The following is a 15,974-nucleotide window of genomic DNA, read 5'->3' on the forward strand; positions in this document are numbered from 1 at the left end:
TCAGAGGGGTACATATTTGATTTAAATGCTAATCTATACTAATATACACTCATTGCCAGTCTCCTCAATCAGAGGGGTACATATTTGATTTAAATGTTAGTCTATACTAATATACACTCATTGCCAGTCTCCTCAATCAGAGGGGTACATACATGATTTAAATGTTAGTCTATACTAATATACAATCATTGCCAGTCTCCTCAATCAGAGGGGTACATATATGATTTAAATGTTAGTCTATACTAATATACAATCATAGCCACTCTCCTCAATCAGAGGGGTACATATTTGATTTAAATGTTAGTCTATACTAATATACACTCATTGCCAGTCACCTCAATCAGAGGGGTACATATATGATTTAAATGTTAGTCTATACTTATATACACTCATTGCCAGTCTCCTCAATCAGAGGGGTACATATATGATTTAAATGTTAGTCTATACTAATATACAATCATAGCCACTCTCCTCAATCAGAGGGGTACATATTTGATTTAAATGTTAGTCTATACTAATATACACTCATTGCCAGTCACCTCAATCAGAGGGGTACATATATGATTTAAATGTTAGTCTATACTTATATACACTCATTGCCAGTCTCCTCAATCAGAGGGGTACATATATGATTTAAATGTTAGTCTATACTAATATACAATCATAGCCACTCTCCTCAATCAGAGGGGTACATATTTGATTTAAATGCTAATCTATACTAATATACACTCATTGCCAGTCTCCTCAATCAGAGGGGTACATATATGATTTAAATGTTAGTCTATACTAATATACAATCATAGCCACTCTCCTCAATCAGAGGGGTACATATTTGATTTAAATGCTAATCTATACTAATATGCACTCATTGCCAGTCACCTCAATCAGAGGGGTACATATTTGATTTAAATGCTAATCTATACTAATATACAATCATTGCCAGTCACCTCAATCAGAGGGGTACATATTTGATTTAAATGCTAATCTATACTAATATGCACTCATTGCCAGTCACCTCAATCAGAGGGGTACATATTTGATTTAAATGCTAATCTATACTAATATACACTCATTGCCAGTCACCTCAATCAGAGGGGTACATATTTGATTTAAATGCTAATCTATACTAATATGCACTCATTGCCAGTCACCTCAATCAGAGGGGTACATATTTGATTTAAAAGCTAATCTATACTAATATACACTCATTGCCAGTCACCTCAATCAGAGGGGTACATATTTGATTTAAATGCTAATCTATACTAATATGCACTCATTGCCAGTCACCTCAATCAGAGGGGTACATATTTGATTTAAATGCTAATCTATACTAATATGCACTCATTGCCAGTCACCTCAATCAGAGGGGTACATATTTGATTTAAATGCTAGTCTACAACGCATTTCAAAAATTGGATCAAATTGTCCCAACCAATTATGAAATAAAAAGGTTCATCTTATTTAGAAGTTATGGTCCCTGCACCAATCAGCATTTACCTTGGGTTCATCACTAGTCTCCTAAAGAAATAGATCTATGTAATATAGTCCATGGTATCTTGTTTAGAAGTGATGGTTCCTGCACCAATCAGCACTTACCTTGGGTTCATCACTAGTCTCCTAAAGAAATAGGTCCATGTAATATATATAGTCCATGGCATCTTGTTTAGAAGTGATGGTTCCTGCACCAATCAGCACCAGCACTTACCTTGGGTTCATCACTAGTCTCCTAAAGAAATAGGTCCATGTAATATAGTCCATGGCATCTTGTTTAGAGGTGATGGTCCCTGCTACTATCTCAGCATTCAAGTGGTCTGGTAATACTTCTAACAGACTTAAATAATACAAAACAATTCATAATTAATAATCCATATACATTAATTACTTCCCACTTATTCTGTATATTCTGACTTTAGATCTTATAAACAATTAAAACTACAAGCAGGCTAGACACTTTAGTGTGTGATTTTGTTATGTTGTTAGGTTGGTGTCTTTTCAATAATAATGTTAAACCAGACAACTTGAACCTTAGCAGATTTTATCTATGATAAAAATTTTACCTGTTTCATGCTAACAGCTTATTTGGGGATTTTTGCAAACTGTAGATAAATTTTAAATATTAAACTGCACTAGTCCATTTGATTAGCGACCTCAACAATCTGTCATTGAACAGCATTATATAACTAGGACATCTCTATTTTACACTGTACTTTATAGATGATGTTATGTAGATGAGCTTTTGTCACTGAGGTCCACATTCACTGAGTTCTCTCCCTTTTTAATATGTTAAGTACAATGAAGTATGATGTTGTTGTTTTTTCTGATACATTGACAGTTAGCATGGACACTATTAGTTTTCTGATACATTGACAGTTAGCATGGACACTATTAGTTTTCTGATACATTGACAGTTAGCATGAACACTATTAGTTTTCATATATATTTGATAATGTTGAATTTTATCATGTGTGGCTAGTTCTGAGATCGTTTGCTGATAGTTTGAAATTGAACTATAAAGTCTCGCTATTTCATGTACAAATCTCTCCCCTAGAACACTAATTCATTTTCCTTACTTGGACTCCACTGGGAAAGGTTCATACAGAAATCTTTTATAGAAATGTTTCTTTATATCATGGACGAGTATAACAGCCTTTCCCTGGTCATCAAACTGAGGCCTGCCTGCTCTACCCATCATCTGTAATACATCTGAAAACATATCAAAAGTAAAATTCAAGTTAAGAACACCAGAGTTGTCTCCCATTCTTCAAGTTGACTTCTTCCATACAAGAATACTGTAACTTCTCCTTGATTAATATCATTCAAAATCAAACACTTTTAATCTCATTCACTCAATCATCCCTGATTTTGCATCATTAAAAATAATTTGTTGGGCAAATACAGAATATATACGGGCAGAAACAGGCAAAACTCTGGCAAAATAATATAAATGTTATTGATTTGTCATTATTCAGGTAAGCTTATGAACATATTTATCATTTTGATAAACTGAAATCGCTTTTATTTTAAAGTTATATTTCTGATTTGTTTGGTTTTTTTTAACCGTTGTTATTCTGCAGTTGACATTTGAACATCCAAGCTATAAATTGCATTTAACATTTTGTAGCTTTTTTAATATGGTACTTTTATTTTTAATCAGATTTATCTCTCTTTAGCCTTTACAGACTTAAGAAAGTTTTTTGGAGTGTAATAAAAAAAGATCAAAATCAGCAAAGTTTGGTCCTTTGCTATTTTGCTCTAGATAGTGAGGACTGAAATTCGGGACATTTTTTTCATTTGTTTTATTGTTTCTACACACAATTTTATGATATACTTTTTATATATCAATAACCTTTAAGCAGTCTAATATCAGATTGTCTTATTTATTATTTGCTTTTTGCATATTTCATTTTGATGGGGCGAAATAGGCAAATAAGAATGAAGAGTATTATATTTTGAAATTTGATGTCCCTTATATAGCTTGTTGTATGGTATAGGTTTTGTTCATGGTTAAATGATGTATGGTGACCAATGGTTACTTTCATCTACATCAGTTCGTCTCTGGTGGATAGCTGTCTCATTGGCAATCATACCACACTTTCATGTTTTTATAAATTATGAACTTTAAATGCTTTAATTATAGGCTCAACATTTCAGCTAAAACATTTCAAATTTGAAAATCAAAGACGCACCTTCATGAATCAAGCAACTATCATATTTTTGGTTTCCACATTTCCAATAATGATTCTATAATTTACCTGTAATAGGGAAGTCAACATATCTTCTGGTCTTCCCATCATAAAATTCTGTTCCTTTAACAACCACCAGGTGAGCAGGAAAATTTACTCCCCAAGCTAAAGTACTGGTGGCAATTAGCACCTGAAAAATACATTTTCAAACACAAAATTTACTCCCTATACTAAAGTATTCGTAGCTTTTAGCACCTAAAAAATACCATGTAAACTGTAAAATTTACTCCCATGCTTAGGTGCTTTAAGCTATTTAAGCCGTTTTTAGGTGGGGTTCCTGTTGCTCAATCTTTAGATTTATTTGTTGTGTTTTGTATACTGTTTGTCATTTTGGTCGTTTTTCATTTTTTGCCATGGCATTGTCAGTTTGTTTTCGACTTATGAGTTTGAATATCCCTTTGGTATCTTTCCCCTCTCTTTCACGATTTATTTGATTATTTAGCATAAAATCATTCAAAAATAATTCTCCTCGCTTGCTGAACGGTAAATAATCCATTTCATAGAACTGAATTGCGCCCCAACTTTCAAAAATCCTGGATCTGCCCCTGGCTACTATTTAAGTTTCATAAATACCAATAAAAGTTTGACAGTTATTGGTGACTAAAAAATCTTTAACCACAAACTGTAATTAAATGTTGATGGGCCAGTGTGGACAAAGAGGAATGTATGACTGCTATGCCTTAATAACTTAGGCCAGATAAAAAGCATGCTTGCTGGGTTGGAGTAAAATACTGTGAAAGTGGGTGATTACTGGTGACTGAAGATGATAACACACTGATCTACAAACCTTTCATATATTACATATGGAATATACAGAAAGGTTTCTATATCTGTCTCTATCTGTCATTTACAATTTTCAAGATTATAGACAAAAGTGCTACAGGTGGTGAATACTTGTCCTTATTCAATGACAGTAGCTCCTATAAGGAATCAAATGATGATTTCACAAGGTTGTCATGCTGATATATTTGTTGATCCTGTATTACTGATGAGTTTTTATGTTTATACAGTTTTAAGATAACAGGCAATAACTTTAAAAATCCGTCAAAAACTTTCATTACAGGTGAAGTATTCATGCATAATTGGGCAGTACTTTGGATTTCTAATGAAATTTGTTACTCATTTAAAACTTTTTCAAAAAAAAAAAGTAGCAGCATTTTCACTTCCAAAGATCAACTAGAAACTTTTGAAACAGATATATAACAAGCATTCTGAGAGTATTGCATGGCAATACATAGTCCCCTACCTGGTAAAAATTCATTATACTGGAACAAAAAGCTAACTTGTTCTATAATTTGTCATGGTGTAAACAAAAAGTAAATATCATGTCAATATCTTCAAGCATGACTAAAAACAGTGTGGAAAACTGATTATATGAGTGAATTTTTCAAGTCCAAGGACCATAACTCTGCACAAAATTATTAGACAGAAACAAAAATTTGAACTTGATCTGTTACTTGTCATGATAAAACTATATACCAATTATCAATCAATATCTTATAAGCATGATGAAAAAAACATTAGATATGATTTATAGTTCTCTAAATTAGATATGATGTAATACAGTGTATATCTATTTTCAAATTATAATCAAATATAATTAATAGTTCTAAATATTTTTTCTTTCAATTGTCACAAACTAATATAGATTTGTAACTTATCTATAAAATGTCAACAACTTTTATCTACACATTGTAATGTATTGAAATATATACATTAATAAAAATAGATTATTATCTAATTAAAGGATTTCTCTTCATAATTTTTTTTTATATATATAGCATTCAGAAAATTAGTTTATACTAAATAACAAACAAACCTGCCAAAAAATTCTTCAAATAATTTAACAAAGAATGTCTTTTAAAAAATGAGTTATCTCCCTTTGTACAGAAATATGGTTTAACATAGTACTCTAACATTAGATATGGTCCAGAGTTATGGTCCATAACTCTAGACTAAATCATCAGACCGGAACAAAATTCAAACTTGATCTATAACTTGTCATGCTAAAACTATATACCAAATATCAAATCAATATCTTCAAGAACGAAGAAAAAATGTGTGGAAAGCTGATTTGCCGGACTGACGGATGGACAGACGGACAGAGGGACAGACGGACAGACGGACAGACAGACAGAGTGCAAACCTAAAGTCCCCTACGACTTCGTCGGTAGCGGACTAATAAAGAGTTGTGCCATGAACGCATGATATGCCTGCCGCCTTTTTACCATTAAAGTTCCATTACTCTGCAATGTCATTTCAGAAATTTATAAAAAAACAATAAGGAACTTATTTCAATAGATACAAACAAGCCACCAAAGTGTCACAAAAACTGCTCAAAGCATTTTTGAGTTATTGTCCCGAAAAACTAGAATAGTTTGTTGGAAAACCATGAAATTAAATATCCATGAAAAATCCACCAAAATTGGTACCAACAAAAATAAATGAATCTCCAGTATATGGTTTACTAGTTAGGATTTAAATCATATTGAACATTTTCCAATGACAAGGTAAGGGATAACCCCTTGGGACTCATCCTATACTTCATTTGATTTGTCTTGCCATGTAGTACATTTTCCATTCTTTAGATTCTCTGTATCTCTGACAGTTTCTTTGTAATTTGAAAAATAATGTCCATAGGTGACCATTACCCTTGTAACCTTGTAAATTTATAAAGTAATATTTTCATTTTTTTTAGCACTTGGTCAATATTGTTGCTAGTGGACTATTTCTCCCTGAAGGTATCATATGCTCAGTAGTCAGTGCTTCGGTATTAATATAATTTATAACATACTTTTCTGAAGGTTTATGACCTTTCTGTAGGCCTGTGTATTACTAAATTTTCAAGGTGCAATAATATCAAAACAGGAAAAATATTGAATACAATAGACGTGCCATTTTGTTTATATGCCAAAAGGAAACATCATTCACAGCAAAAATAATTATTGTTTCATTGCATTTAACAGAAAATGAGGATTTTGTGTCAAATCAAGCCAAGATTTTTACAAAAAACCCACAGACTTTATTACAGAGATTAATCAGAACAAGAGTGCACATGCTGAAATGTCTTGCCTGCTTTACTTATGATTGAATTTATGTCGAAAATCTGTAATAAGAAGGTTTTAAAACAATTATCACATAAACCTAACATTATCAATGTTGTATGAAAATGAGGTCGATGTCAGATTAACCCTGCCAGATAGACACATACACCTTACAATCATTCCAAACACCATATACAGTTAACCTATTGCTTATAGTACCTGAGAAACAGATCATACCATAAAATCTTAACATTGAACAATGAACCATGAAAATAAGGTCATGGTAATATGAACCCTGCCAGAGAGACATGTACACCTTAAAATCATTACATACACCAAATACAATTGATCTATTGCTTATAGTATCTGATAAACTGACAAAACCATGAAAAATTATCATTGACCAATGAACCATGAAAATGAGGTCAAGGTCACATGAACCCTGCCAGACAGACTGTGAGACATGTACACCTTAAAATCTTGCCATTCACCAAATATAATTGACCTTTTTCTTATAGTATCTGAGAAATTGACCAAACCACAAAAACTTAACATTGTCCAATGACCCATAAAATGGAGGTCAAGGTCAGATGAAACCTGCCAATTAGACATGTACACCTAACAATCATTCCATACAAGAAATATAGTTGACATATTGCTTATAGTATCTAAGATATGATTTGACCATGTAACTTTTACCTTGATGACTGATCCATGAAATGAGACTAAGGTCAGGTGAACCCTACCTGACGAACATGTAGATGTTGCTAGGAACCCATATACCAAATATAGTTATTCTATTACTCATAATAAGTGAGTATTTCATTTAAGAAAAAAACATGTAACTTTTTTTAAAGCAGTCGCGACGTCACTGAACCATGAAAATCAGGACAATGGACATATGACAGACACAAAGTTGGTAACATAGGGTTTCTGCATACATGGTATGAAGCATCCAGGTCTACTACCTTCTGCAATATAAAGCTTTATACAAATAGTTTACGCTGCCATAGCCATCGGATTGTAATCCCTAGGTCTCGCATACTGCGACTTCCGTTGCAGGCTTGAGAAAAACCTTGTGCTGAGTCACTAAAGTTGAACGCACCCTAGAAGGTGTGCTGGAATAGGTCAATATTTGTACTTGTTTTATCTTATATCTTTATTTAAAATCTTCTTTAAGGGAAATCATTGCTAGCACTGCATGCAGTAATACCTTTTCTATTAATTATGAACCCAAAAGTAAAAAATAAAGGCTCAAGGGGAAAGGCTGTGGATTTTCTTTGAAATTTCCATGTTTAGCATTGAAACAATCCTTAAACTACATATTTGTTTGTGAATTTAGACATTATTTAGAAACTAAGGTTTCAACTCCCTCAGGCAAAGTTCAACTCAGACCTTTGATGCATCTGCTATTATTTTTGGGTCCCTTTTTGTCATATAACTCTTCTTGTGATTTGATACTTATACATCCATCGCTTTCAAATATTTGACTTTCAGTGTTCTTGAAAAAGGTAAAGTCCAAAAAAGTGTTTCAAAGTCAGCAGTTCATGACCAAGGGGTAGGGACCAGATGACCTCCATGGATATGAGATGTGTTAATGCTGAAACAATTTCACATCAAATATCATTGACTTAAACCATTAATGGTCCCCCTCAAACTGACCTAATCAGACACTTTAATGTTTAAACTAAACAAAAGTTTTAAAGTCAACAGATCATGACTGAGGGGGCAGGACCAAATAATTTCCAGGAAAAAGAGATGTGCAAATGCTTCTTAAACTGCATAACTCATATCAATGACTTACCTCAAGTTTGTAATTAGGTAATTTTATTATTGAAGCCTCCTTTAGAAGCAAGACAAACAAGAGGCTTATGAGAATAGACAGGGTAGATCTTTTCATTCTGATTTTCTTTGCCTATCAGATTTTCTCTATTTATAGTGGTTTTTAAGATGAAGAGACAAAACTGGCATTTAACCCCTATGTTCTGTTTTGAGCTATATAAAAATAAGGAGATATGATATGATTGCCAATGAGACAACTATCCACCAAAGTTAAAATGAAGTGGATTGAAGTAATAAAAGGCAACCTACGGCCTTCAACAATGAGAAAAACCCATACCGTATATATAGTGGGCTATAAAATGCCAAGACATGAAAAATATGAAACAATTCAATTGAGAAAACTAACGGCCTAATTTATAACAAAACAATTTACGAAAAACAAATATGACAGACAATGAACCAACGACAACCACTGAACAACAGGCTCTATGTCAACTATTGGTTGGTAGGCCGGGTCATTGGACACAATTTTTAAACTAGATACCCCAAAGATAATTGTGACCAAGTTTGGTTTAATTTGTCTGAGTAATTTCAGAAGAGATGATGATCTTTGAATAAGTAAAGGGAGGACCATGGATGACAAATGCCAAGAGATGATAAAAGCTCACACTAGCCCTCTGGGCCAGGTGAACTAAAAATGTATACCAGAATTAGTGTGCTAAACAGATTACTTGGTTTTCTGCCCAAAATATTGTAAAATATCAGCTGCTGAACAAAATGTGAAGCATTGGCCAATTCACTTTGCTCAGTTGCTAGAAAGGTCCACATAGTTTTTGAATAAGGTTGGTAATATTTTATAATAAAAATGTGATTAAAATCCACTAATCAACATATATTAAGCACACTACCCTTCTTACAACATTTAGAAGTGAAAAAGGAGACAAAATAAATTATTTGTTAAATGATACATATGCATTTTATATACTGTAAATTCAGAAATTATTACAAGGTTTTTATTAATGCGAATAATGCAACTCCTTGAGTATGTCAATAATAACAACTTGCATTCTGATACCTTATACATACGTATTTAGCTTTTGTTAAAATCACAATCATTAAACTTGTTTTTTAGTTTATTCTTCAAAAATCCCTATAATAAATGCACTTAATAATTTCTCAATTGACAGTAATTAGTTATTATCACAAAGAATTTTTGGCGTTTATAAAGTAATTTTGACCAATTCATATGTTTAATAGGACTCATATAGTAATCATGAAATAATCCAATTTCATTTGTTGATTCTTTCATCCAACTGAAAGCAAAGAAACACAAAATATTTCAATATGCCATTTATTTGCACTTTTCTAAAAGCACTCAACTTGTTCTTTATTTAATTTCAGAGTATTCTAATTGATAAAGTTTTGCCTGGTTGGTTTCTGGGCTTCCTACTCCACAGCTACATCCAATATATAAATGTCCTGATGAACACAAAGCTAGAGAATATGGAAGTTTAATTCTCATGTCCAAGAGATTATGAAATGTAATTAACTGTCCATGGTTATCTAAAATATGTAAAGTATTGGTGTTCAGATCTGTAACGATAATACTTCCTGATGCCATTGTTAATAAATTTACAGGTTTAAATGGTTTTCTTTCAGTGTTGATATGAGGATGACCAGAGTATATCTGTAGGATATCTCCTTCTTGTCCTAACACCACTACTCTACCTCTACCTTTATCATCTAGCCAGTCCACTACAAAGATATTACTGGTACCGGTTATAGAATCAGGGTGTGTAAATAATGTTTTGTTGTTACTGTCATGTTCATACTCCTTTAGATGGTTCCCTCTCTGATCCATGACTATCACAATACGTCTTCCTGTGGCAGGGAATATAGGTCCTGGAGACTTGGCCCCTATAATTACTCTATTATCTTTAGTTACATGTATGACAATTGTCCGTAAAGGATGTACATTGTATACTGAATCTGTTATCTCACCAGTCTTAATGTTAAATATTTTAAGCCTTGTGTCAGAAGTTGATACAAGTATTTCACCTAAAGGACTGACTGCCATGCCATATATCTTCTTGCTAAATTTAGCTATCATTTGGACACTGGTACCCTCTAATTTCACATGTTGAATTATTTTTGATGAATTGTCAGATATCAATAGTGTTTGGTCAATTAACACGGTCAGGGAAATGATCTTTCTTATATATGTAGTATATTGTTTAACTACTTTGAAACTGATTTTTGCATCTGAATCTTTTGATTTTTTCTGACCATAATTAATGACTATAAGATCCCCTACATTAAAGTCAGATAAAGATTCAATGTTAGAGTTAAATGGTTCAATATCACAATTCAAAGTAGTAATCAACTCATCAAACTTTTCTAAGAAGTTATAGAAATCTTTAGAACTTTTGATTACGTCTACAACATCAGTGACCTTCTGAAACTTTCTTTTTTCTCTGTCTATGTTTCTTAATTCTCTATCAATTCCCTGATTAACTGATTGCATTTTTTCGTCTAATTTAAAAAGTATTTCAGAACACTTATTGTTTGTTTCTTGTTTTTGAATTTCTTGTTTTGCTTCAAAATATTTTCTAACTTCTGATTCTTTTATCATTTTTAGATTTGCTTCTTTCATACACAGTTCATATAATTTTTTCTGTGCTCTTTTTTGTTCATCCCATAACTTCTTCCTTTTATTCAGAAATTCCTCTTCATCTAGAAACTGATGTCCATTATGTACTGTCATTACACATTTCACACAGACCACTGTTTTACAAGTACTGCAATACGAGCAGCAAACCTGATTTGAATGTTCATTACAATGCACATCACTAAAGTTAAAACTTTCTCCTGAATCTAATTCTCCAATATCCTTAATGTTAAGAATTTTGTGGTCTTTAGAAATCCTTAGATGAATATTATCTTTACAACTGGTGCACATTAGAAACTGACAGTTCACACATTTCCATTGAATTGTATTTCTGCCTTGACAGAGCTGACATCCAATGGAAACCTGACTAAGTGGGACTGAACTTGCTGTCCCCATTTGAAAATGAAAACCTTTGAATTTTCTTTATAAATAAGTTCACTATCTGCTGTTTAAAAAGTGTTATAGAAAAGTTGGTAAGTTTGGCAAAAGGTCATCAAAGGATTATGCATGATCATAGCTATATAAAAAGGTATCTGTTCGTTTATCACTTTGGAATTTGATAACAAGGTATAATTCTAACTGAAATCAATATGAAATCAATATGAAATCAATATGAAATCAATATGAAATCAATAATGCCTAAGTTTTTAGTTGTACAGTATATACACTGAACAAAAAAAGGTACACATACTCTGAAAGTATTTATCGACAAATTTTCTATTTTCCACAAAACACAAAACTTTAAAAAAAAAAAATCCTAAGGCGTTCCGCGGAACCCTGTGTTTCACCTACTATTGCTACTGTCAGTGTAAAAGTGTAATGTTGACTTAAAAAGTGAGTCCATTTATCAGTAAAATACAGAATTTAAATAAATGGGGACTGTGTCCATGGGACACAGATGATTCCCCAGCTTGCATATAATGTTATAAAGGGACATAACTCAAGAATGGTAAAAGTGACACTACCCAAATTAGTACTTGATTTGAGTTTTGTGGTAATAAGCATTGTGTATAAGTTTCATACCATTTGGTTGAGGTAACCTAAAGTTAGAGAACGGAAACGAAAAATTTAGCAATTTTTCCATTTGTAAAGGAGCATTATAAACTCTAAAACGGTAAAAGTGACGCCACCAAAATTCAAACTTGGTCTGTGTTATGTGGTAATAAGCATTGTGTATAAGATTCATCATATTTGGTTTAGGCAAACTAAAGTTAGAGAACAGAAACGAAAAATTCAGCAATTTTTCCATTTGTAAAGGGGCATAACTCTAGAACGGTAAAAGTCACGCCACCAACATTTGAACTTGATCTGTGTTTTGTGGTAATTAACATTGTGTATAAGATTCATAACATTTGGTGGAGGGATACTAATGTTAGAGAACGGAAACGAAAAATTTAGCAATTTTACCATTTGTAAAGGGGCATAACTCTAGAACAGTAAAAGTGACGCCACCAAAATTCAAACTTGATCTATGTTTGGTGGTAATAAGCATTGTGTATAAGTTTCATAACATTTGGTAGAGGCAAACTAAAGTTAAGAAAACGGAAACCAATTTTGGGAGGTACAGATGAAAGAATGTACAGACGGACAAGGGTAAAACTTAATGCCACCTCCACTACAGCGGGGGCATAAAAAAAATCAAACTTTTTCTTTAGATGCTCTTTCTTGGTCTTGAAGATTAGCTTGTGCCCAAGTTTCATAACAATCCATGAAGGTTTACAAACTTATCATGTCAAAAAAATTTAATACCAGACTGTCTGTAAATGTTAACTGTAAAAACCTAAGTCTATCTATCAGAAAAATACTGAAAATGAAAATAAATTTTCCAAACTTTGCATCAGTCATTATCTCTTAATCATAAAAAAGCTTTTGCCAAAGTTTCATAAAATTCTATGAAGGTTTGACAAAGTATTTGATGAGTAACAAACTTTAACCCTAGACTGTATCAACTTGTTAACTGTAAAAAAAAAACTATGTCCATTTATCATCAAAATATGAAAAAATGAAAATAAATATCTTCAAAATTTTGCTCTGGATACTGTATTTTGGTCATGAACAAGCTTCTGTCCAGATTTCATAAAATTCCATGAAGGTTTGACAAAGTTATTGATAACAGAAAAACTTTAACCTCAGACTGAATCTGAATGATAACTGTAAAAAAAGTAATTAAAAATTTTCCTCTAGATACTATTTTTGAATGCAAGAAGCTTCTGTCCAAGTTTGGTAAACATCAAGGATGGTTCATGAATCTAATAAATGTTTTAAAAACTTTAACTGCAGACTGTATGTAATGTTAACTGGAAGAAAAACTAAGTCCATTTATAAGTAATATACGGAAAAACAGGAAATAATTTTTTACAAAATTTCCTTCCAGATACTAGCTTTTGATCATAAACAAGCTTCTGTCCAAGTTTGGTAGAAATCCAGGATAGTTTAAGAAAGTTATTAAAATTTTTATAACTTTAACCACGGAGTGAATGTAATGTTAACTGGCAGAAAAACTAAGTCCATTTATAAGTAAAATACGGATAAACTGGATTTTTTTTTTACAAAATTTACTTCTGGATACTAGCTTTTGATCATAAACAAGTTTCTGTCCAAGTTTGGTACAAAAAAAAGGATATTTTAAGAAAGTTATTAAAATTTAAAAAATTTAACCACAGAGTGAATGTAATGTTAACTGGCAGAAAAACTAAGTCCATTTATAGTGATTAGGGACTTTCCTTTTTGAATTTTCCTCAGAGTTCAGTATTTTTGTGATTTTACTTTTTATTTTTTATAAGTAAAATATGGATAAAAAGGATTTTTTTTTACAAAATTTACTTCTGGATACTATCTTATGATCATTAACAAGCTTCTGTCCAAGTTTGATAGAAATCCAGGATATTTTAAGACAGTTATTATTAAGGTATATAGGAAAAAAAAAATTCTGAGACAAGTGCCTGTGCCATTTATAAGTAAAATACGGATAAACAGGATTTTTTTTTAATTTACTTCTGGATACTATCTTATGATCATAAACTGAGGCTTCTGTCCAAGTTTGGTAGAAATCCAGGATAGTTTAAGAAAGTTATTAAAATTTTCAAAAACTTTGACCACAGAGTGAATATTTGTGGACGCCGCCACCGCCGATGGACTGTAGGATCGCTTTGTCTCGCTTTTGCGACAAAAGTCGCAGGCTCGACAAAAATCAACACAAAGGCAAAACTTCTATAAGAAATTGAGTGAACATTTCAGCCAGATTGACTTACTTGTAGATTTTGTCCTGCAGATTAAATGCTCTTTCGCTTACTTATTTCAAGATAATAGACAATCCATGCATTGTAACCCATTGTCTTATTTTAAGCTGGTAGGCAGGTAAGATTATTAAAACTTAAAACCCAAAGGATGAATATGGTCTAATTTGCTTCCAATTGGCCTAGTTATCTTCAGAGGAAAATAAATTTAGTAAAAGTTTACAGACATTAATTAGGCCAGGTAAGCTAATACTGAATAAGCGATTCTTAGAGAATTCCAAATATCAAATTCGTATGATTACTGTATCTTAGCAAACACGAAGAAAAAAAGTGTGGAAAACTGATTTGCCGGACTGAAGGATGAACAGAGGGATGGAGTGCAAACCTAAAGTCCCCTTTGGCTTTGCCGATAGGGGACTTATAAAAATAAAACAACCTTTAAGGAGCAAGCTCATAAACCCCTCATTTTCATACAAATTATGGTTTAACAAGAATGTGTCCATAGTACACGGATGCCCCACTCGCACAATCATTTTCTATGTTCAGTGGACCGTGAAATTGGGGTCAAAACTCTAATTTGGCATTAAAATTAGATGGATCATATCATAGGGAACATGTGTTCTAAGTTTCAAGTTGATTGGACTTCAACTTCATTAAAAACTACCTTGACCAAAAACTTTAACCTGCCCACTCGCACTATCATTTTCTATGTTCAGTGGACCGTGAAATTGGGGTCAAAACTCTAATTTGGCATTACAATTAGAAAGATCATATCATAGGGAACATGTGTACTAAGTTTCAAGTTGATTGGACTTCAACTTCATCAAAAACTACCTTGACCAAAAACTTTAACCTGAAGCGGGACAGATGGATGGACGGACGGATGGACGGACGGAGGCACAGACCAGAAAACATAATGCCCCTACTACTATCGTAGGTGGGGCAATAAAATCAATAGTGATCTTCCTTTTATTATATGTGTCACATATCCAAAAAAGGTAGCAGTCCCATATAATACATCCCGAAACAAGTTATCTAATTAAATTTCTATATTTTTGTTGTTTAGTAACTTTGACCTTGACCTACAAATAATTCTTGTATTTAACATTGTCAACTGGATAAGATAGAAAAAAGGATTTTGTTTTGCAGTTTTGTAAGAAGCAGTATGATTTAAGTGAAATTCTATGTTTAAGAGAAAAGGTTAGGGAGATCCTTTTGTTTTCCAGTGTGTTTGTAGGACCACCTAGTTTTTTTTATGAAATTTATAGGGGATGATTACTTCAGAAATTCACTAGTATTTGGTATTGATATGGAGAAAGATATAGATATAATGTTTAACATGTTTTTAAATTATTTCTCAGAGATAATATAGACCAAATGTTTTGAATACCTGTGTAAGCACCTATCATTAAGTTTGGGTATTTGTCTATGTATTTCTTACTTCCTGAACTAGCCTATTGGCATGGAGAGCAGAATTTATTTTAAATTTTTATCAAACCAA

General features: G+C 32.3%; 1 protein-coding gene across 2 annotated transcripts in view; it reads right to left on the reverse strand.

Moving 5' to 3' along the window:
• The window catches only part of LOC127725256 (activating signal cointegrator 1 complex subunit 3-like), a 245,930-nt gene that overhangs the window by 88,889 nt on the left and 141,067 nt on the right, over window positions 1-15,974 (reverse strand). For both annotated transcript variants that reach the window (XM_052232125.1, XM_052232124.1), the window contains exons 33-35: window positions 3,753-3,873; window positions 2,571-2,703; window positions 1,706-1,831 (exon numbers count right to left, since the gene is read on the reverse strand). In XM_052232125.1, the coding sequence (XP_052088085.1) occupies window positions 1,706-1,831; window positions 2,571-2,703; window positions 3,753-3,873 (380 nt within the window). The remainder of the gene's footprint in view (window positions 1-1,705; window positions 1,832-2,570; window positions 2,704-3,752; window positions 3,874-15,974) is intronic.

This window comes from Mytilus californianus, unplaced genomic scaffold (assembly GCF_021869535.1).
Source record: "Mytilus californianus isolate M0D057914Y unplaced genomic scaffold, xbMytCali1.0.p SCAF_15, whole genome shotgun sequence".
Taxonomy (NCBI): Eukaryota; Metazoa; Mollusca; class Bivalvia; order Mytilida; family Mytilidae; genus Mytilus; species Mytilus californianus.